The sequence below is a fragment of the Eurosta solidaginis genome, chromosome 1, assembly GCF_040869045.1.
Source record: "Eurosta solidaginis isolate ZX-2024a chromosome 1, ASM4086904v1, whole genome shotgun sequence".
In the NCBI taxonomy this organism is placed as follows: Eukaryota; Metazoa; Arthropoda; class Insecta; order Diptera; family Tephritidae; genus Eurosta; species Eurosta solidaginis.
In genome coordinates, this window is record NC_090319.1 from 120,703,050 (window position 1) to 120,728,619 (window position 25,570).

The 25,570-nt window shown below is 38.3% G+C and overlaps 1 protein-coding gene across 1 annotated transcript in view; it reads left to right on the forward strand.

Moving 5' to 3' along the window:
* LOC137236779 (zinc finger protein 678) overlaps positions 1–25,570 on the forward strand; it is a 273,661-nt gene that overhangs the window by 104,244 nt on the left and 143,847 nt on the right. Inside the window, exon 2 of the mRNA XM_067759766.1 lies at positions 10,218–10,415. Coding sequence (XP_067615867.1) covers positions 10,218–10,415 — 198 coding nt within the window. The remainder of the gene's footprint in view (positions 1–10,217; positions 10,416–25,570) is intronic.

Below are 25,570 nucleotides of genomic sequence, written 5' to 3' on the forward strand. Positions count from 1 at the left end.
ATAATCAGCGTTGTAATTTATTTTTAAATAAATGTCAATTTGTATGACAAAATGTCAAAATGAAATGGAAACAAACAAATGGCATCTCAAAATGTAAACGTCACTTAGAATTTACATAGAAAATCAAAATTCAACAGACTTCTAAGTCAAGTTAAGTATTGCTAAGTTTTGAGTAATCAGTAATATTCAATGTTCATTTAACAGAACTGTAAGTGACAGTTCTCAAGCCAAGTCAAGTCTGTGCTAAGTATCATATCCAAAAGTTATTTAAGAAAACACGCGCTTTCGCTGTCTGCTTAACACGGGCTTTGCATTACCCAATTCACCAAGTTACTAAAACAAAACACTAAAAGAAAAGTTATATAAAAAATTTATATGCTCACTTTGCATATTTTTTCAAAAAATTAATAATGAACAATGAATTCAAATATAATGACCCAAGGCGAACACGTGTTCAAATTATTCTCAAGTTGTTAAAAAAAAGCTAATTACTCAAAAAGATGCCGATTAAAAACAAAAAAGTTACATTGCGATTGTCTGAAAGAATAAGCGAAATCAGTGATGTAAAATCTTTTAGTAGGGGCATAAACACTCTTTTGAAATGATTCTTACCTCATACGTAAGTTGAGGATATACATATGTACCAGGGCATTTTTTAAGGATTTTTCACTATCGAACACTACGCTTTGCACTAGATATACAGTAAAAGTGTGACCATCTTAAGTATCTCTATTTCTTTTCAGCAGGCGCAGCAGTACCAATTCCAAAAACTGGGGTTAGGTTCGAAGCCTCTCTGGCGTAAGTGAACGGGGACAATCCCTCCGCAAGGAGATACTCCTGAAAATTTTTGAACGATCTGCGAGATTTTGAGGCAAAAATTCCGGATCTGTCCGAAATGGCCAAAACATTGATTTCCTTAAATAAATACAAGCAAAACCTTTCCTAAATATTATTTTTTTAAATAGAAAAATGAAGCTTTTTAAAGTAAGAACACCGGCGTCGGCGTACGCGTTTATAATAGAGTCTATGCAGACGCCGCCGATAAAGTGTTCGGCGTAAACCTCTAATAGGTATGAACAGAAAACTCTTTTCCTATAAAAGTTTACGCTATTAATCTAGAAAAAAACAGAAATATCTGTTATTTCAATAGATTTCACTGTCAGTGTCATTTCGACAATAAACACTGTTAATTTAACAGTTTATGCTGGTTATTTCGAATGAACAGAAATCCCTTTCATATTAACAGTTTTGATTGGCGTTCTTATAGCGACGGTAATAATTGTTAATTTAACAAAACTATGGGTAAAGTATAATGAAACAACTTTTTTTTGTTTATTTGACTACTAAAACGGTCAATTACGAATCAACGATTTGTGTGCAGTTGATTCAATATATTGTTGCGATGGATAAAAATTGACAGAAATTTCGGTTGAACTGACACGTATTTCGGTTGATTTAACCAGTCTTTTTCATTCAGTGAAGAAAGAAGTGTAAAATAATCTCTCAAATATAACATAGAAATGTTATATTTTAATATTAAAATAAAATTATAATAAATATTTACTGTAAGAATGATTTCAAAGCATAAAAGTAGTGTAGGTAAATCAATCAATTCTATGAAAAAAGGTGCAATTGGCTTGTTTTTAAGCACAAGAGTAAAATAATACACGATTCACACATTCATGTTACTATCCGCATTTAATGTAGTTCTTCCAATATAAATTATAATATTCAGTCAAGACTTCTTGTATTATCCTATTGTCATGAGAAACATACATATGATACATAGCTTCAGTCAGATCTTCAGAGTACAAATCAATCAAATTTCAGTTGAATCTTTGTCCACTTTTTCTGTCCCTCCTTCTGTGAACTAGCAATTTGTTTTAGAAGTTTAACATTCATAGGGTCTGAGAAATGTTGAAGAAAATCATGATACGTCAAGTTTGCAAAATTAAATTGCACAATCATAATATGCGTCATGTTCTCCATATCGAAACGATTTTTATCATCTGTTCATTGCGAATTTAGTAATGAAAACACTCGCTCAGAGTTAGCGTTATGAGCTGGAATTGAAAAAGAGAATTGAACGATTTTAAAAATCTCAGAAAAACAAGTCACATTCGGATTCGCCGGTGTTTTTCTCGTCTTACTTCGAATTTAGTAAAATCCGGGATTGGCTTCGCATAATCAGTATCGTTCCCACGTTTCACAACAGTGGTGCGCCCTGCCTTGAAACTACCCTCGCATTCCTTCTGGGAAATTCTTTCCTTCGTTTTCGTGCGTCCCTTTGGTTTTGTCATTGCCAGTGTTTCTCTTGCAGGTACCTTCGGTTTTGATTTGTTTGGCCCATTCGTTCCATCAACCCTTGCTCGATCTGCTGCCTTTGACTTTTGTGGTTTTTGTCGAGGGAGTGCCACGAAATCCCAAAAAGAAAAATACCCAAACACAAAATCCCCAAAGAAAAAAAAAAATACCCAAACACATAATCCCCAAATTCAAAATCCGCAAAATCAAAATCCCCAAACACAAAATCCCAGTGCTATGATAAACATCATGACCGTGTAAAAAATAGCAATATCTCTTTCTTCTTTCATTCATACTTATGTATGTATAACTATATATTCACGTTTTGGCAATACATATTTTTACTTATCCATATATAGGACTGCTAGTCGCTCTAATTCGAACAAGTTAACAGAAGCGTGTACTACGCAGAAGGACATCACCGTGGCGGTAGCCACGGTTATACCACACACCCGGACTTGGCATGGCGTATCACAGTGTTATTTTTTATAAGCGCGGCCGAAGGCCGCCTATGCAGAAAGTTGGTATGGATTTTTAGCCTTTTTTGGTCGCGGCGATTTTAAACCTTGTAACTGATGTCCAGAGAGTGCTTACATTATGGAGGGAACACTTCTCTGTTCTCCTAAATGGATGTAGCAATTCAGCGCGCAGAGATGAAGAACCCGATCCCGCAATCGATGATGATGGAATATATGTCCCCCCGCCCGATTATGACGAAGTTAGAATAGCAATAGCCAGATTGAAAAACAACAAGGCCGTGGGCGCTGATGGATTGGCTGCGGAGCTATTCAAGTACGGCGGCGAGGAGTTGGTAAGGCGCATGCAGCAGCTTCTTAGCAAAATATGGGCGGAAGAGTGCATGTCCGACGGTTGGAATATAAGTGTTCTTTGCCCAGTCCACAAGAAGGGGGATACTGCAAAATGCACCAACGATCGTGGAATCAGCCTTCTCAATATCGCATATAAGGTCCTTTCAAGTGTATTGTGCGAAAGATTGAAGCCCACCGTGAACCGGCGGATTGGACCTTATCAGTGCGGCTTCAGACCTGGTAAATCTACCATCGACCAGATTTTCACAATGCGCCAAATCTTGGAAAAACCCGTGAAAAAAGAATCGACACACATCACCTCTTCGTCGACTTTAAAGCCGCCTTCGACAGCTCGAAAAAAACCTGCCTATATGCCGCTATGTCTGAATTTGGTTTCCCCGCAAAACTTATACGGCTGTGCAAAATGACGTTGAGCAACACCATCAGCTCAGTCAGAATTGGGAAGGACCTCTCCGAGCCGTTCGAAACTAAACGAGGTTTCAGACAGGGTGACCCCCTATCGTGCGATTTCTTTAATTTGATGCTGGAGAAAATTATACTAGCTGCAGAACTTAACCGCACTGGAATAATATACTATAAAAGCGTGCAATTACTGGCATATGCTGATGAAATTGATATCATCAGCCTAAACACCCGCGCTGTTAGCTTTGCTTACTCCAAACTGGAAAAAGAAGCGGTAAAGATGGGTTTGATGGTGAACCACGCTACTGTTGGCAGCCATAATTTCGAAATAGTAAAAGACTTCGTTTATTTGGGAACCAGCATCAACACTAGCAACAACATCAGCACTGAAATCCAGCGAAGAATCAATCTTGCCAATAAATGCTACTTTGGGCTAGGTAGGCAATTGAAAAGTAAAGTCCTTTCTCGGTGAACGAAAATCATTCTCTACAAGTCACTTATCGTACCCGTCCTTCTATATGGGGCAGAAACATGGACCATGACAACAGCAGATGAAGCGGCTTTGGGAGTGTTCGAGAGAAAAGTTCTCCGAAAGATTTATGGACCCCTACGCGTTGGCGATGGCGAGTACCGAAGGAGATTTAATGATGAACTGTACGAGCTATACGCAGACATCAACATAGTCCAGCGATTTAAAACGCAGCGGCTGCGCTGGCTAGGCCATGTTATGCGAATGAAAGATGATGCTCCGGCCAAGAACGTGTTTCTATCGGAACCCGCCTATGGAAGAAGAGCTAGAGGGCGGCCCCACTCCGTTGGAAGAACCAGGTGGAAAACGATTTAAACTCCCTTGGTGTGACCAATTGGCGCCGGTTGGTGGAGCGAAGGAGCGACTGGCGCGCCTTGTTGGACGGCCATAACCGTTTAGACGGTTAAGCGCCAATTAAGTAAGCAAGTAGATTTTAAACCTAATTTGAATTTATTTCACACATAAAATGGGGATTTTGTGTTGGGGATTATGAGTTTGGGGATTTTGATTTTGGGGATTTTCATTTTGGGGATTTTAATTTGGGGATTTTGTTTTGGGGATTTTGATTTTGGGGATAACGTGGTAGACCCTTTTGTCGAATCTCTTTCACCAGCACTCGCTTACTGCTGAACCCTTGCTCAAAACTGAAGTTAAGTGGCACATCCTTGTTCTTATACTGCATAATCCTTCTCTGCATATCGATCCTGATGTCATAGTCAACTAAGAAATCCACTCCCAATATTACTTCATCAACGATCTCTGCCACAACGAATTTGTGTAGAACCGGGAGTGCCACGGAATCCCCAAAAAAAATACCCAAACACAAAATCCCCAAAGAAAAAAAAATACCCAAACACATAATCTCGAAATTCAAAATCCCCAAAATCAAAATCCCCAAACACAAAATCCCAGTGCTATGGTAAACATCATGACCGTGCAAAAATAGAAATATCTCTTTCCGCTTTCATTCATATTTATGTATGTATAACTATATATTCACGTTTTGGCAATACATATTTTTACTTATCCATATATAGGACTGCTAGTCGATCTAATTCGAACAAGCTAACAGAAGCTGCACTACGCAGAAGGACATCGCCGTGCCGGTAGCAGCGGTTATACCACACACCCGGACTTGGCATGGCGTAGCCCAGGGTTATTTTTATAAGCGCGGCCGAAGGCCGCCTATGCAGAAAGTTGGTATGGATTATTACCCTTTTTTGGTCGCGGCGATTTTAAACCTAATTTGAATTTATTTCACACATAAAATGGGGATTTTGTGGTTTTGGCGATTTTGATTTGGGGATTTTGTTTTCGGAATTTTGATTTTGGGGATAACGTGGTAGACCCCCTGTAGAACCATGATCTCCCCAATTAAGACTTCACATACCACTTCTCCCTGTACTTGGTTATACTCGCCAGCAATCGTACGCAATCTTGCTCCAGGTAATGACTCTCCTGTTGACCAAATCGAATCGGATTAAAGAATGAGATGCGCCCGTATCTACATTCAGTACACGCTCCTTGCCATCCACATTTCCTTTGACGGTAAGACTGCTCGATTTCCTTCCAGTTTGCGAGATAGGTATCACACGACATTCAATAGCTGGGGCAAGTTCTCGATCTTTACATTTGACTCGCTCTTGCTTATCTCCTCCAGCTTTGCGTTTACGACCAGCCAAGTTGGAACTGCCATGACCGGTGCTGCAATGACGTGCAATGTGACTTGGGTTACCGCACTTGAAACACAAAATTGTGTCTACCCAATCTGGCCCTTCCACTTCCAACGATGAGCTTTGTATATGGGCTTACTCAAAAGTGACGCTGTTTCCTGAGTCAGTGCATGGGATACCGTTTCAGCAAATGTTGGCTTTGGGTTCGCAGCTCGTTTCGTTTCGGCATCCCGCATTCCATTTATAAAGCTCTGAATTTTAACCCTCTCGGTGTACTCCACGGGTGCGTCTGCATTTGCGAGATGAGCCAATCTTTCAACATCCGACGCAAACTCCTGCAAAGTCCCATTCGCCTTTTGGTAACGATTTTGCAACTCAATTTGATATAATTGTTTCCTATGCTCGCTTCCGTAACGTCTCTCTAGAGCACTCATCAATGTTTCATGGTTGTTCCGTTCGTACTCTGGAATTGTCTGTAAGATTTCAGCTGCAGGCCCTTTCAATGCCACGAACAGTGCAGCAACTTTATCTGCAGAATTCCAGTTGTCCACTGCTGACGTGTTCTCAAATTGGGGCTTGAATACCTCGAAATGAACAGAGCCGTCAAAAGATGGAGTTTTTACCTTCGGATTGCTCGCTGGAACAGCTGGGCGATTTAGGTGCAACTGTTGCATAAGACCTTTCAACGCTTCTATCTCGGCATCAATTTTGTCCTCGAGTTGTAAAATTTTTGCATTCTGCTCTTCCAGTTTCGCAAAGAGCTGCGATGATACCTGTCCCGAAATTTTTGTCGACATTCCAGATATACGCGCCTCTTGCGCTTCCAGTTGAGATGACATATATGTCTTCTGTTCTTCCAATTGAGATGACATTTGCGACGCCATTTCTGAAATGCGTGCCTCCTGTGACTCCAGCTGAGATGCCATTGTCGATGTTTGTGCAGATATTGTCCTCGTCACTGTCTGCGGTGTTTCGTTTTTTCTTCCATTTTTGTTGGTGTTTTGGCGCTATCATAATGAAAGACATACTCCTCAGCATTGATTCCTTCAAATACCATAGCTACACTTAATTCTTTGTAGCTGGGATTTATCGCCAAAAGTAGCCAATCCACGGAAATCCAACTCCTCCTTCAGTTGCTGGATCGTCAATTCACTCAACTTTGCCAAGTCCAAGTTGTATTCGAAGTCTTCGGAATTTATTCAACAATTCCTCCTGACACCAATTGTAATGAATTTACTGCAAATCCTCTTATTCGCTACCTTCTACTAACGTTCGTATCGCTAAACTGTTGAATAAATACTCCAATATTTAATAATGCAAAATGGCCTTTATTAAAGTACTTCACAATAACACTGATACTTCACAACCAATAGCTTGCTTAAATGAAACTGATTTTCGCGCCTCCACTGTCGCTGCTTTTATACTGTGCGATTTCTCGTTTGCATACTTCTAGGCTCTTCCAGAATTTACTTTGTTACTGCCATATAATTATAACTACAAATGCACGTGTATAGCTTCTCTCATACCCCATGCGCGTGTATTTGTGGGCCACACTTCCACAATCATTGCATACTTTCGGGAGTATCTCAGATATATGCATGTGGTTGTCCGTTGCTTCTCTGCTGCGTGTATGTACATTGTGTAGACATAATGATTGAATTATTGATGTGCATAAGAGTCACTGCTTAGCATCGGCTTAGAGATGATAGTATCCCTTAGTGCTGCTAATATTCGTTAAAATATATATATGTAGCATGCGTATTTATGTATTCACATATTTACGTATACATATATATGGCAACATACTTTCGTACAAAGCTTTCGATGGTGATTCGGAACAAGTTTTATTTATTTGAATTCAGATTTAAATAATATTATTATTTTAATTAATATTACTACATACAGCAATAAAATCATTAGAAATGAAATGTACTTATGTGTAATTTATACAAATAAAAAAAAATACGTAAGTGTAAAAATATATTTATCCGGCTTTTATTTTTTCCACAGGTATTAATGTCATAGGTATTAGAGATATACGCCGCCGATAAACGCCGTCGCCGCCGCCGGTTTTTGTCGTTTTTGGCACGCCGCCGCCGAATGTCAAAAATATCGGCGTCCGGCGCGTTACTATATTTTCTACTCGTTTGAGACTGTTTAGGCCATTTATTGTTCATATGCAAAATTGGTCGGATATGGTCGAAAGTATCAACGGATGCGCATCACTGTCAGTTATAAGAAACTAATTGCGAAATTTAACTCTTTCTAAAGATCCCATTACTGATACTTAGCATAGACTTGACTTGGCGTAAACTTGGGAACTTAGCCACGATTATACTCCACTTGGCGCATACAACCTGGCATCATAATCAGCGTTGAAATTTATTTTTAAATAAATGTCAATTTGTATGACAAAATGTCAAAATGAAATGGAAACAAACTAATGGCATCTCAAAATGTAAACGTCACTTAGAATTTACATAGAAAATCAAAATTCAACAGTTACAAGTTACATTGCGATTGTCTGAAAGAATAAGCGAAATCAGTGATGCAAAATCTTTTAGAAGGGGCATAAACACTCCTTTGAAATGATTCTTACCTCATACGTAAGTTGAGGATATACATATGTACCAGGGTATTTTTTAAGGATTTTTCACTATCGAACACTACGCTTTGCACTAGATATACAGTAAAAGTGTGACCATCTTAAGTATCTCTATTTCTTTTCACCAGGCGCAGCAGTACCAATTCCAAAAACTGGGGTTAGGTTCGAAGCCTCTCTGGCGTAAGTGAACGGGGGACAATCCCTCCGCAAGGAGCTACTCCTGAAAATTTTTGAACGATCTGCGAGATTTTGAGGCAAAAATCCCGGATCTTTCCGAAATGGCCAAAACCTTTCCTAAATATTATTTTTTTTAATAGAAAAATGAAGCTTTTTAAAGTAAGAACACCGGCGTACGCCGGAGCGCCGCCAACGGCGCCGCCGCCGGTTTATAATAGAGTCTATGCAGACGCCGCCGATAAAGTGATCGGCGTAAACCTCTAATAGGTATGAACAGAAAACTCTTTTGATGTAAAAGTTTACGCTATTAATCTAGAAAAAAACAGAAATATCTGTTATTTCAATAGATTTCACTGTCAGTGTCATTTCGACAATAAACACTGTTAATTTAACAGTTTATGCTGGTTATTTCGAATGAACAGAAATCCCTTTCATATTAAAAGTTTTGATTGGCGTTCTTATAGCGACGGTAATAATTGTTAATTTAACAAAACTATGGGTAAAGTATAATGAAACAACTTTTTTTTGTTTATTTGACTACTAAAACGGTCAATTATTTGTCAACGATTTGTGTGCAGTTGATTCAATATCTTGTTGCGATGGATAAAAATTGACAGAAATTTCGGTTGAACTGAAGCGTAATTCGGTTGATTTAACAAGTCTTTTTCATTCAGTGAAGAAAGAAGTGTAAAATAATCTCTCAAATATAACATAGAAATGTTATATTTTAATATTAAAATAAAATTATAATAAATATTTACTGTAAGAATGATTTCAAAGCATAAAAGTAGTGTAGGTAAATCAATCAATTCTATGAAAAAATGTGCAATTGGCTTGTTTTTAAGCACAAGAGTAAAATAATACACGATTCACACATTCATGTTACTATCCGCATTTAATGTAGTTCTTCCAATATAAATTATAATATTCAGTCAAGACTTCTTGTATTATCCTATAGTCATGAGAAACATACATATGATACATAGCTTCAGTCAGATCTTCAGAGTACAAATCAATCAAATTTCAGTTGAATCTTTGTCCACTTTTTCTGTCCCTCCTTCTGTGAACTAGCAATTTGTTTTAGAAGTTTAACATTCATAGGGTCTGAGAAATGTTGAAGAAAATCATGATACGTCAAGTTTGCAAAATTAAATTGCACAATCATAATATGCGTCATGTTCTCCATATCGAAACGATTCTTATCATCTATTCATTGCGAATTTAGTAATGAAAACACTCGCTCAGAGTTAGCGTTATGAGCTGGAATGGAAAAAGAGAATTAAACGATTTTAAATATCTCAGAAAAGCAAGTCACATTCGGATTCGCCGGTGTTTTTCTCGTCTTACTTCGAATTTAGTAAAATCCGGGACATTTCGGAAATATCCGGGACGGCGGGACATCATCATCATCAAAATCCAGGACATGCCCCTATCCTACAAAGCTTATCATTGTTAAAAAATCGTTCAGAGACGAATCGTTCGTCTGAGCCTTCGTTGGCAATACAGAAAGATACCCTTGGTATTTCAAAGTTAGCAAAAATTTATAGGCTTAGTTAGTCTTTGTATCTCAATTGCTTTCCAATGATTACATGTAATGCAATGATGCAAGACTATTTGGACCTGATCGTGAACTGTCCTATACATAATATTTACACACGTTTTTTGCCTTAATAATTCCATATTTTTTTTACTTACAGGTGAAATGCCCTATACTTGTGAAATATGTGCCCGTACTTTCACCTTCCAGCAATCGTACCACAAGCATCTACTCTATCATAACAATGAAAAGCCACACGTATGTTCAACGTGTGGACGAGCTTTTAAGGAGCTTTCGACTCTACACAATCACGAACGAATACATAGCGGAGAAAAACCATTCAAATGTGAAATTTGTGGTAGGTTTGAGAGAAATATGAGAATTACACAGTTGAGACGTCAGTTTATACAAGAACAAAATGTTCTGAGAATGGTATAATAACATTTACCGGCTATGCTATATGATATATGCCCCTATTACCGTTTACAACTCAACTCTGGTTGGGTTGAAATTTCGCAATTTGGTATTACAGATTACAACTCAACCTGTAAAAAAAAATGTCGGTTTAGTTGTCTAGTCTAACAACTTTTTGTGGCATTACCGTTTACAACCTTGTGTTAGTGTAGTTGTCAAAGACGTCAAAAGCTTACAACTGATTACTAGCAGTTGTCACATACAATTTTGCAGTTGTTTTGAAAAAATGTTACGTTTTACAAGACGGTTCACCACCTAATTTTTAACAAAAATTTTCAAAGTTGGTAAGATACGTTTCGACCTCCGATTTAAGAATCCGAAAAAAAAAAATTAAAAATTTAATTTCTAATAAATTTCTAATAAAATCTAATTTCATATGGTTGTTGTATTTTGCCTGATTTTTGTACACAGTAATGCAGAAAGGCGTTGGACCCACCCAGGGTTATTTTTACAAATCGCGGCCAAAGACCGCAACGCAGTAAGATGTTCTGTGCAAAAAACTGTGGAACGGGCCTCATATTTCGGACCGTCTCGGGCCATTTTGTGGGGTTTTGTAAATATTTTTCGACAGAAATAAAATTTTGATTTTCCACTTTCGATTCCTAAAAACGGACATCGAAACGCGTCTTTTGATACCACCTTTGGTAAGAGTTAGATGGTACACGGGCTCACGTTACCAAAAAAAAAAAAACAAAAAATTTAAAGCCGGTAGTTAAACCTTTTTTAATCAAACAATAATCAACAATGTTGTACACATTTATAGAAAAACAACGTTTAAACGAAGGATTACATTGAATAACTTTTTGACTATATGGAGTGTAATAAATTTAATATGACACTGGGTGTCACGCAACCTTGTGGCTGGTTATATGGACCTCCTTGAAATAATTCTTACTCGAGTGACAGTCTAGTCGTTTTCTGTTATAATTTTTTCATTATTAATAATTTCGTGAACTGAAATATTCGGATTCTCAAAAATAAAATATCAATTTAAATAAGATTACATTTTCAGGTGTGGGGTGAAAAATAAACGGAACCCACACAACCTGACCGAATTTAATTATTAGCAAAAGTATGAATCGCATGACGCGCAACCAAATAATGTTGGCACTATCAGAAAAAGGTGTGCCATTCGACAATGAAGCAACCTTAGTGCAACTACGTGCACTCCATGAAAAGGTACACCGAGGATTGCCGCTACAGCAGCCAGATGCCTTAGAGCAGACAGAAACCATACATCAGCCAGCAGCACATCAGCAGGCAACATCTTTTCAACAACCAGAAGTGGTACAGCAGTCAGAAGACCTGCAACATTTAGCAGACAACAGGACCGTAGCAGTCAACATTTCTTCGACAGCCAGAAGCTATACAGAAGTCAGCAGACCTACAATAGTTTCCGGGGAACTGCCGTCCGTTGATTATCCACAGCAGATAGCTGCATCACGTCTGCTCTCGAATGAAGATGTTTTGGAGGGCGAAACATCATTAGCATCCGTTGTCCGTCAACGCTTACAAGAGGCAGCGGAGGAGGAGGAACTTTTAAATCGCCAGCTAGCCATAGCACGCAAACGGCAGGAGCTGGAAATGTTGCAGAAAAAGTTCAGTTCAATCAATGAGAAACGCATAGATCTAGCCGTACTGGATGCTATGGTGGCGAAATTCGATGGTTCAGAGTTGCAAGATATACGGAAGTGGGTCAGCGATTTAGAAAACGTTTTTGAGGCATATAATTACATCGAACGGGATAAGTTGGTGGCAGCGCGCCACTTAATGTCAGGACAGGCGAAACGATTTGTATCCATTTTGACCGTACGGTCATATTGTGAGCTCAAATTTGCCTTGCTGGAAGAGTATGAGAGGGCATTCTCAATGTAAGATGTATTTGCCTAGTTAAGAATGCGCACAATGAAACCAAACGAAACGCCACGTCAGTACGTCATCGAGATGCAGCTTATCGCCAGTAGAGTTAATATTCCGGAGTTGGAATTGATTGATATAATAATCGATGGACTTCAAGATAAATCAACTCAAGTATCGATGCTATATAGTGCAACCAACATAGCAGAACTTAAAATGTTGATGGAGCGATATAAGAAGAGAAAACGAATCAAGTTACAACCACCGACTACAGTGGTCATGGTCAGTAGGCAGAAAGAAGTAGTGGCTGGCGGCACTCAAAAGAGCGTAGTTAAGCAGGATAAAGTTCGCTGTTTCAACTGTTTTGCATATGGGCATTATCAAAGCGCTTGTACTGATCCCAAACGCAACCCAAATTCTTGTTTCATTTGTAATGAGGTGGGTCACACCAGATTTCAATGCCCAAAAAAAAAAAAAAGGACCAGCGGTGTAGCAGCGGCAGTAGAATCAGTTGGTGAACCAGAGGAAGGGTCAGAAGATCATTCGGTGCATAAAGTGATGGAGCAGTTATCAGTTAAAAATTGGGTGAGTGTTGCCTTTTGTTTACAAGATAAGTGCACTGAATCAATAAAACGATATGTTCTTTTTGACACCGGCAGTTCGGTTAGCTTTGTGCAGAAGTCGATCTTGCCGTTTGCTCTTGAGGAAAAACAGCAAGTTACAGAATATCGGGGTATTGGAAACAAACGGTTAAACGCATATGGATTTATTAAATGTAGAGTTTTTTAATGGTGGCATATTTGACCACAATTTTTTGATTTTACCTGATGACCAAGCAATAGTACCATGGTTATTTGGGCGAGACCTTTTAACCCGTATTAGAGATATACGCCGCCGCCGTCGCCGATTTTGGTCGTTTTTCGCACGCCGCCGCCGAATGTCGAAAATATCGGCGCGGCGGCGCGGCGTCGGCGCGTTACAATATTTTTTACTCATTTAAGACTTTAGGCCATTTACTGTTCATGTCGAAAATTGGTCGGATATGGTCGAAAGTGGTATCAACAGATGCGCATCACTGCCAGTTATAAGAAACTAATTGCGTAATTTAACCCTTTATAACTATTCAAAAGGTTTTTAAAATAACAGGCGCTTTCGATATCAGCTTAACACGGACTTTGAACAGCCAATTCAGCAAGTTATTAAAACAGAACACTAAAAGATAAGTTATATAATAAATTTATATGCTCACTTTGCATTTTTGAAAAATTAATAATGAACAATTAATTCAAATAAAATGACCCAAAGCGAACATGTTTTTAAATTGTCCTCAAGAATAAGCGAAATCAGTGATGCAAAATCCTTTGGTAGGTTCTAGGGGCATAAAAACTCCTTTGAAATTATTCTTACCTCATACTTAAGTTGAGGATATATGTACTTATGAGAAAGGTTTGAAAAATCACTAAGTCTTGCATTCAAACATCTGTTGTTTATTTGCGAAACTATACAATAGCGTCTGAAATGTTAGTTTTGATTTTCACTCTTCATCCTTCAACACCCAAGTCTCCCGGTTTGACATTTCCTAAAGTTGTCGGCCCTATCCAAAAATAGTCCCCTGGAGTGAATCACATTGATTATAGCCTATCAACCAAGTTTAAATATAACCAACACGTTACGGCTCCTTTTACAAATGTGAATACGTAGGCACATATATCTACCAGGTGAGGCTTTGTCCTTCGCAAGAACACTCAAAGTGGTGAAGCAAAAGCTTTCCCAAGACAGTGGAACTAATGACCGTGTGTGATACTACCCTAACGTAGTGGACAGTCGAACTTGTCTGAAAACTGAAGCTACGCGGTCATCCATAATGAGCTCCTATATTTTAAGGCCGGAAAACAGTAGTTAACAACTTTCACCTTAAAATCCGTCGACTTTCATTCTAAATTTAATTTAACGAAAACTATTGAAATCAATGTTGGGAACACAAACGTCTGCAATCTTTGGTCTACATTTTAAAAATTTTATCCAGGGTCCTTGTAAAATTTTAATTATGTAGATGCGCCGAGGATTATACGATTTTCACCCATGTCGCTATGACATCCACTTAGACTGCTTATGATTTCGAGGGCGGCATCCTTGGCCGAAAAGTCACTCCCTAACGTTTCAAGGTGTTTCTCTGGTGTAGCTCGGCAGCATAGCGCGACAAAAGCATCCGTTGGAAAGTCTTCGGAGCTACACCTAGAGCTTCTAGGAAAGTGACGTCGACGAAGGTATGAGTTCGAAGTCGCAGTCCTATAGCTTCTGTACTGGCATATGGTGTGAGGCTCAGGAGGCGTGGTAGCGACTGGTGGTAGGGATTCCTACTGTTCGCACATCGGGAATTGTAGCTCTTAAAAACAGCCGAAAAAACTGGAGGCGCCCTGCGCCACGAGAGTCATGAGTATTAATAGACCATTAATAGCAACCCTAAGTCGCCTTTATGCGTGACCGCCAAGGAGCGACAAATGATTTAAAAAAATGGTGTTCGCGACGATTATTAGGAGTTAACCCTAGGTGAAACTACGCTTTGCACGAGATATACAGGCAAAAGTGTGACTATTTTATGTATCTCTATTTCTTTTCAATAGACGCAGCAGTACCAATTCCAAAGACCGGGGTTAGGTTCGAAGCCTCTCTGGAGCAAGCGAACGAGGGACAATCCCTTCGCAAGGAGCTACTCCTGAAAATTTTTGAATGGTCTGCCAGATTTTGATGCAAAACCCCCGGATATTTCCGAAATGGCCAACACGTTGATTTCCTTAAATACATATAAACAAAACCTTTCCTAAATATTATTTTTTTAAATAGAAAAATCAAGCTTTTAAAGTAAGAACACCGGCGTACGCCGGCGCGCCGCCGCCGCCGGTATATAATAGAGCCTACGCCGCCGCCGATAAAGTGATCGGCGTAGACCTCTAACCCGTATGGGTATTTATTTATATACAACTATTAATTTAAAATATAGTAAAAATGAATTGTTTTCTTTGCGAAATAAAACCGAATTTAATAAACTTAATGTTATCGTTATCAGTGCACTTAAATTGTTTAACATCTTCAGAAACTTAAATTCTACTTTGGTAAAGACTGCACCCAGCGATACGCATTTTCTGGGAAAAATTGAAAAGGAATCGGCGTTGATTGATATTGCTGATATGACAGAGGGAAAGATAGACATGGGATTATATGACTTAGATATGCAATTGACCGAGACAGATGCTAACCTAATACAAAATATTATTATTAAAGACTATGTAGAAGTGGCAGAAGGTAAAATGCTGGATGGATATTGTATGAAGATTTCGTTAAAAAATGACTCTCCAGTGTTGTTCCTAATGTAATGTTCCACGCAGATTGTCATTTAAAGAGAAAAGTGAAGTACAAGAAGTAATTGGCAGTTTATTATCACGGGGTATTATAAAACCTAGCGATTCTCCCTATGCCTCACCAATAGTTCTAGTTAGAAAAAAAAAACGGAATGTTGCGTATGTGTGTTGATTATCGAGAATTGAACAAGATTACCATAAAGGACAGGTTTCCCTTACCTTTAATCGAGTATTGCTTAGCATATGTGTCAGGCAAAAGCTTCTTTAGTACATTAGACTTACGGAATGGATATCATCAGATTCCGATGCATGTAGACCCAATACCTTTGACAGCCTTCGTGACACCAATGGGACAATATGAATACAACTTTGTGTTTTCTTATTTTAGGCAATTTATTCCAAATTTTTCACGAATAGCTAAACCGCTCAGTAGATTGTTGGGTAAAAGTATTCGATTTGAATGGACAACTGAGTGCAAGGAGGCTTTTCAGACCCTAAAGAGCAAACTTTTAGAGTCACCTGCTTTAGGTGTGTTCGATCCGAATCGTGAAACAGAGCTGCATACAGATGCCAGTGCGTATGGATATGGGGATGTCTTACTTCAGAAGCAGACCGATGAACAGTTTCACCCAATAGCTTATTTCTCAAGCAGCACCACGGATGCTGAATCACGCTACAATAGTTTTGAGTTGGAGACGTTGGGAATAGTTAAGGCTTTGGAAAGATTTAGAGTGTTTCTCCTTCTACTGTTGTGACAGACTGCAACTCATTAGCATTAGCACTCAGTAAAAAGCAAATCAATCCACGTATTGCTCGAGGGTCCCTAGCTTTGGTAGAATTCGACTTTAAGATTAGGCATCGGCCAGGGGAACAAATGGCGCATGTAGATGCTCTAAGCTGATCAATATGTGTAAATGCAATTGAAGAAAGTGAGGTTGACGTGAACTTACAACTAACTCAAATGAGAGATCCAAGAATTAATGAGCTAAAAAATAAATTAGAAGAGACTGAGGTGCAGGGATTTTATATGGAGAATGGACTGGTGTTCCATAAGGAGAACGGTAAACGACAGCTCTATGTACCTAGGGAGATGGAGAATAATGTGATTCGACTTGTACATGAAACTTACGGACATTTAGCGGTAGATAAATGTTACGATCAAATTAAGAAACATTATTGGTTCCCTGGAATGAGGAAGAAGATAAAGACATTTCTTGCAAATTGTTTAAAATGTATATACTACTCTGGCCGGTGTAGAAACAATGAGAGATGTCTTTATATTATTCGGAAGAAACCCGAACCGTGGGACACACTCCATATCGATCATTTTGGTCCTTTAGAAACAGTCAAATCGAAGCACAGACATGTTTTGGTAGTTGTCGATTCATTTACTAAGTTTGTTAAACTATACGGCGTAAATACTAGTGCAAAAGAGGCCATATGTGCATTACTCAGATATTTTGCAGACTACAGTCGCCCCCGACGAATAATAAGTGATAGAGGGTCTTGATTCACCTAAGCTGAGTTTAGAGAGTTTTGTGAACAGAATCATATTGAACACATATTGAATGCTGTAGCATCACCACAATCAAACGGATAAGTAGAACGAGTGAACCGAGTTTTAAAAGGCATGTTGGCTAAACTTACTGATTATATTGGATACAGATTGGAAGAAAAGACTTGTTGATGCTGAATTTGCAATAAGCAATACAGTTCACAGTAGCACTAAAGAGACCCCTAGTAAGTTGTTGTTCGGTGTAGAACAAAGGGGCGCTAAGATTGGCGCATTAACCGAATATCTACAGGAAAACTATATTAGTGGAAATGTGGATCTGACTAGTATCAGAGGGCAAGCGGACAAGGCTATTCAGGAGTCGCAAAGAAGGAACGAACGATATTTCCAACGACCACATAAACCTGCCCGGCAGTTTGAGGTTGGTGAGTTTGTTGTAATAAAGAATGAAGACACTTCTGTAGGCAAAAATAAGAAGCTTGCTCCCAAGTTTAAAGGTCCTTATGTCATTCACAAACAATTAGAGCACGACCGTTATGTGGTGACCGATATAGAGAATTGTCAGTTAACTCAGATTCCTTATAATAGTGTCATTGACTCCAGTAGGCTTCGACGTTGGGTGCAGTCCATCCCGAGTGGTGGAATTTTGGGACAGGAAGGCGACAACTCTATTGATCAAGAAGAAGAATTTATTGATTTGCAGTGTAATGATGATGAGTCTATAGACCTTGAGCATTTGAAGGAGCACCAGGTTGGATCACCAGAATCAATCGCGGTCGATTGTTTGCAGGTTAAGGCCGAATTGTAATAAATTTAATATGACACTGGGTGTCACGCAACCTTTTGGCTGGTTATCTGGGTCTCCTTGAAATAATTCTTACTCGAGTGACAGTCTAGTCATTTTCTATATAATTTTATCATTATTAATAATTTCGTGAACTGAAATATTCGGATTCTCAAAAATAAAATATCAATTTAAATAAGATTACAGGAGTGACATTCCGAAGTTGGACGAGGCTGGCCGCAGTTCGGATGCAGCCAAAATAGGTGAAATTATGCGAACGTGAGTTCCATTGACACTAATCACTTCTCCTGCGAATCCTGTTTGAGTAAAATACAATTTTTGCTGTTTGGGTTTTAATCCACTTCGCACAAATATGCTCCTCAATAATATCTAAAACCAGTCCAACGCCAAAATCATTTCCACAGCATTTTTGATAGCTGCCATAAGCAAGGAATCTGAGTGTGGCGCATACTTTTAAAATAGGGGTACAGCCTTCCCTCGAAAGCGTTGGCAGAAATGGACCTTAATTTTGTTTAGTAATGAGCAAAATGCTTCCTTTCAAATCTGCAAAATAACTTCATTTGAAGCTCATCATTTGTCACTTAAACATTTTCTTACTTGGTGCTCGGTAGTTCCGAGGGATTGGAATGATCACGCGAATGTTTTTCGTATTCGCGACATATCAATCACCAACATTTTCGCCATTATAAAATAATTTCATATAATATCCTGTTCATTTATCTGTCAAGGTGAGTTGTAAACGGCAATAGGGGCAATAATAATTTTATGTTGTCATAATAACGAAAACTCGAATCGACAAGGCGACAGCTGTTTCGATTATACATACCTTTAAATCTCTATTATAGACAAAACAGCAGAAAATTCCAACATTCGCTAACGCTAAAACTCCAAAGATTTCCAAAATAGTATCAAGGCGCAGAAAAGTAAACACCATTTCGCTAATGCTAAAACTTCGTCGCTAAACCACCGTCGCTAAAAAATCTAAAACAGTATCAAGTGCGCAGAAAAGTATTCAACATTTAGTACCATATGGTCACAAGGAATAACCGCCTAATGCCCGGTTTTTCAATGCGAGTTTAAACTAAAGTTAAATTTTACTACAGTTTAACCTTGCCACTTTGTTCGATAACATAAAATTTTGCTGCTCATCTCAGCTTAAGCGGCCGAAGTGGCAGGGTCAAACTCTAGTCAACTTTAACTGGAGTTTAAACTCGTATTGAAAAACCGGACATAAGTCCAATGTAAAAGTACGGGAGTTAGACTGTTATTTCCCATAACTACATTGCAATAAATGGTGCATACTTTTCTGCGCACTTGATACTGTCTTAAATATTTTTGGTGATGGAGTTTTAGGCCCCGTATTTTCAGTAGTTGGTTAAACTAAGCTTAAACTAAGTTTGCTTAAACTCTAGTCAAATTTAAATTCCAGTTAAACTACTGAGCAATTTTTCAGTCACAGATTAAGGTCGGCTTTGGGGTAGGCTTTTTTGTGCGGCAATATTAAAAAAATAAATAAATGTAAGGCGCGATAACCTCCGAAGAGATCTAAGGCCGAGCTTCTCTTCCAATTTGCGTCGTGCTCCTCTTGATTTTCCCTACAAATTGGCCGGACGGGACCTACCTGTTTTATGCCGACTCCGAACGGCATCTGCAAGGCAGATGAGTTTTCACTGAGAGCTTTTCATGGCAGAAATACACCGGGAGCGCTTGCCAAACACTGCCGAGGGGTGAAAAACCTTATTTCTAAAATTTTTGATGTTGCTTTGCCTGGGGTGTGAACCCAGGGCATACGGTGTAGTAGGCAGAGCACGCAACCATCACACCACAGTGGCCGCCAAGCGGCAACATTGGTTTTTTATTATTTAGATAATTTGTAGATACGGCAACAGCTGGATTTTGTTTACCCAACAAACATGGAAAAAAATGTCTCCAGCGAAATATATCCAGTTCCGGATGTGATATCCAACATCACTATTTAATTATTCTTACATCAGATAGTTCTCTAGTTGATATCCAACTTCTTTCTCCAATCACTATCCAACCTTTCAGAAATTTTGTAAAATGTAAAGTTCTCGAACCTCCATCGTAGAAAACTTCCTTAAGACGTCATTCTTAAATTATTTTCCGACCTTTGACAGATTTTGAGAAATATACAGTCCTCAAATGAATATTCAACACATTTCTCCAGTTGATATCCCACATTGGATATCGAGTTGTGGTGGAGTTAAAAACAAAATCTCCAATCAAGTACCACCAAAACTAACAGTTGTTTATTGTGAGAAATAAACACCTGGTTGATAGCAGTAATGAAGCCTAATTAATCAAAAATAAATTATATTTATTTTATTTTATTTTATTTTATTTTATTTTATTTTATTTTCGTGAAAATACTGTGGTATGGAATCTTACATTCGAGTCCAAGAACAAGTTGGGAATAAAATTTTTTCAACTTCAATAATAGCATTTTTTGTTCTATAAAAATTCCCTCTTTTGCTGAGTACGATACGGTTCTCGAGTTGGGCCACTCTTTCGAAACAACTCTTGAGATTTTAGAAGTATGCCTAGTTATCAACATGAAATCTAATGGTACTCAAGCCCAAATGTTTGTTGGGTACATTCGACGCCATTTGGAATGAACGCAAATAACTGATAGGTTAACTAGAGTGTACCCCAGCCAGATCGGCCGCTTAAGCTCAGCTTAAACATCAGTTAAAGTAGACTGAAAAACTGCAGAATAAGGTTAAGCGTAGTTTAACTGACAAACTGAGTTGAATTTGTACTGAAAAACTGGGCCTTAGGGTTGGGATTTGGGGGCTGATGTCAATTTTTTTTAATTTTTCCCACATTATTAAATAAATTAAAAATTGCTTCACCTCAAACATTCTCGGAGTGCTCATAATTTAGGAATCCGATATGAATCCTAAATATGCTGACTCCGAACGGCATCTGCAAGGCAGATGAGTTTTCCCTGAGAGCTTTTCATGGCAGAAATACACTCGGAGTGCTTGCCAAACACTGCCGAGGGACGACCCCACTTAGAAATATTTTCTTCTAATTGAAAAACCTTATTTCTAAAATGTTGATGTTGCTTTGCCCGGGGGGTGAACCCAGGGCATACGGTGCGGTAGGCGGAGCACGCTACCATCACACCACGGTGGCCGCCATGTGAAAAATATGAACCTCAGAAATATGACCATATAAGTTCCACTTGCAGATACGCAGGTTATTTTTAATACGATTATATTAGCTTTACTTGTATGTTTGTAACTCTCTAGGCGCGCAAAGAGACCCATCTAGCGGCAATTATTAAAGAAGGTAATGGTTAAATAACTCAAAAAAAGGAGTTGTGCTTAATAGCGGAGACACGAACCTCTGTGATACGGCGTGTTGTTTGGTTTTTTAAACTATATTTATTATTTAGCTCAGCTTTTAAAAAAATTGTGAAAAATATATGAGTTGAACCCCTCATGTCAGGTTAACTCTGAGTTAAAAACTTAACTTGCCGTTCTGCAAGTGGACCTAAGTCAAGGTGCACATGAGGCTACGCGTCATAGACGCGTACAATATATTTCATGTAGCTACAATTCCCCTCCCGCTTCAAGATCTGCATACGTAGCTACTTCCAAGCGTCGCTACAAAAAGAAAAATATTTCTAAAAAAATTAAAAAAATTAATTTATGCTGTATAATTGCCATTATACAATATTTTATATTATATTTTTATACCTTTTATGAACATGAAATGGTATATTAACTTTGGTCCGATGTTTGTAACGTTGAGAAATATAGAAGATAGACTCACCATTAAGTATACCGAATTGATCAGTGCGACGAACTGAGTTGATATAGCCATGTCCGTCTGTCCGTCCGTCTGTCTGTTTGAACGCAAACTAGTCCCTCAAATTTTGAGATATCTCAATGAAATTTGGCACAAGGGTGTATTTTTGTATTATATTAGACATTTGTCGGATCCGGTAGGATCGGACCACTATAACATATGTATATCTCCCATACAACCGATCGTTCAGATAAGACGATTTTGGTCATTCCTGCCGCAATTTAGAAAGTATAAACGTGAAACTCGGTGATATATATTCTAATATATCATAGAAGATATCCTGAATCACTTTGATCGGAGCTATATATAGCATATATCCCATACAACCGATCGTTCAGATAGAAAGATTTTTGGCAATTTCTCCTTTAATTTCCAATATAAAAACGTTAAACTTGGTGATATTTATTCTAATATATCATAGAAGATTTCATGAAAAAATCATTTCAATCGGAGCTATATATAATATATATCCCATACAACCGTGGTGTGATGGTAGCGTGCTCCGCCTATCACACCGTATGCCCTGGGTTCGCACCCCGGGCAAAGCAACATCAAAATTTTAGAAATAAGGCTTTTCAATTAGAAGAAAATTTTTCTAGGCGGGGTTGTCCCTCGGCAGTGTTTGGCAAGCGCTCCGGGTGTATTTCTGCCATGAAAAGCTCTCAGTGAAAACTCATCTGCCTCGCAGATGCCGTTCGGAGTCGGCATAAAACATGTAGGTCCCGTCCGGCCAATTTGTAGGGAAAATCAAGAGGAGCACGACGCAAATTGGAAGAGAAGCTCGGCCTTAGATCTCTTCGGAGGTTATCGCGCCTTACATTTATTTTTATTTATTTTATACAACCGATCGTTCAGATAGAAAGATTTTTAGCCATTTCTCCCTTAATTTCCAATATAAAAACCTTAAATTTGGCAATATTTATTCTAATATATCATAGAAGATTTCCTGAAAAAATCACTTTGACCGGAGCTATATGTATATAGAGTATATACCTATCCCATACAACCGATCGTTCAGATAGAACGATTTTTGGCCATTTTTCCCCTAGTTTCCAATATAAAAACGTGAAACTTGGTGATATATTCTAATATATCATAGAAGATTTCCTGTAAACATCATTCCGATGGGAGCTATATATAATATATATCCCATACAACCGATCGTTCAGATAAGGGGGTTTCTTGCCATTTTTTATTTTATATTTATCTTAAAAGTCGTTTAAGTATGTACATCTGTTCACTATATATCTCTTATCTTATACATCCGATTATTTGGCGATTACGAACGGGATAAGATTATTGTTCAGCCCCATTCATGAAAGGTATGGAGTCTTCGGCATAGCCGAAGACATTCCCTTCCTTACTTGTTTTATATGAAATGAATTCGATATATATTTATACACGAAAAAAAAAGAATGGTAAAATCAACAATAATACGGGTCAATTCAACCGAAATTTCTGTAAATTTTTATCCATCGCAACAAGATGTTGAATCAACTGCGCACAAATCGTTGATTCGTAATTGACCGTTTTAGTAGTCAAATGAACAAAAAAAGTTGTAAATAAATGTAAGGCGCGATAACCTCCGAAGTGATTTTAGCCCGAGCTTCTGTTCCTATTTGTGTCGTGCTCCTCTTGATTTTCCCTACAAATTGGCCGGACGGGACCTACATGTTTTATGCCAACTCCGAATGGCGTCTGCAAGGCAGATGAGTTTCACTGAGAGCTTTTCATGGCAAAAGTACACTCGGAGCGCTTGCCAAAGACTGCCGAGGGGCGACCCCGCTTAGAAAAATTTTCTTCTAATTGAAAAACCTTATTCCTAAAATTTTGATGTTGCTTTGCCCGGGGTGCGAACTCAGCGCATACGGTGTGGCAGGCGGAGCACCCTACCACCACACCACGGTGACACTTACTAACCGAACGTCAATTGGGCTACATCAAGTATGCTGGCACACATTAAACATTACATATACACTTATTATGAAACATGAAACTTTCATGCCTTGTCGCTTTCATGCGGCTGACGCCTCGTACGCAGCTCTCCATTCAAGTACATGTGTCCGACATCAAAGCGAACAGATTTCGCCTGCAGTGTCTAATACGCGCCTATGACGCGTAGCCTCGTGTGTACCTTGCCTAAGAGTCGTTTGTGACTACGATATGAGGAATATGTATATGTATATGCGAAGAATGTTCAGCAAACAAAGCAACTGTGGAACAAATTTTCATATTTTATTTAAAAAAAATGTCCCTTCATATTCTGTTTGAATAAAATTATACCTTATAATGTGTCTTGCTGTTCCCGTTGTAAATTGGCATATTCGCTTCTATCTAATAAACTCCTTAATAATGTAAGGATTTCGAGCAAAACTGCCCTTGTTGGTATGTCGAGTCTGTCTTTAGAGTTGACGTCGGTATACCCTACATTTATGGGTTTTCTCCGAAATTACTGTTTTGCGTCCAAAATCCGCCCTGATCTAGCCGATCTTATATGAATCACATGAAATACTCCAAAAATAGTTAGCGGTTAATGAGCCTATTAGAAGTCATATCGGATTCTTATTTAGGCGCATATAATGTAAGGCGCCCGCCGTGGTCCTATCCCGAGGATCCTATGTTCAACTCCCGGGCAAAGTTACATCAAAAATTTAGAAACAACTTTGTAGGGAAAATTAAAAGGAACACGACGCAAATTGGAAGAGGAACTCAGCCTAAAATATCTTCGAAGGTTACCGTGTCTTGCATTTATTTTATATGATTTAAATATTAATCAAATCGTTTTGGAGTTTTTCGCCTTGGAGCTCTGAAAAAAATTTAATTCACTTAAATCGGGTTATGTGTTCGCTAACTTAATATTTTCTTATGAATTAAAAAAATTAATAAAATTAAATAAATTAATCAAGTAGCATTGTTCAGCGTTTTCTGTTCTGGAAAAAATGTTACTCTCATGTCGCACTCTCAAGCTCTAACTTTTGAACTAGGGCACATAGGTTTTGCAAAATAGCTGAATATGTAGGTAATAGTATCCCCTTTCTTATTCCTTGGGAAATATTTTTGAAAGGGACACCAATAAACGAGTGAGCAGAGAAAAACCAACAGGGTGGCATTATTTTCAGAAAAGAAAACGTCATAAGATATGAAGATGTACGTTAAAAACGAATGACCCAGCCCTGAAAATTCATACTTAAAGTTACGGAAATAAGTTTTACCGAAAGCAAAACTTAATTCCCTTAAAACTCTTCCTTGTCGATAACAGTCATTACACCATTCTTCGGAAACCAAGGCCCGTATCGTGTTATAAGATCACGTATAGAAAACCATTTTTACTCAAAATGGTATATCTTCGGACTATTTTTGTAATCATTTCGAAACTTTTTCGGGATCAATTCAGAGCAATTTCAAGACAGTTATAGGATAATTTCAGGATCTTTTCGAGATTATTTCTAGACTATTTCAGAGGCAGTTTAGAACAATGTAAGGATCTCTTTGAGATTTTTTTTTTTTGGAATAATTTCGAAATAATTCCTCGATTGTTTTCGGGCACATTTCGCCACGTCCTTGTTTAAGATAAGGGAGTATTCCTTACTTGTTTATTTTGATTGAGGTAGCGACAAATTAAAGTAAATCAAGGTGTCAGAAGTACAAAACATGAAAATTTTATTGAA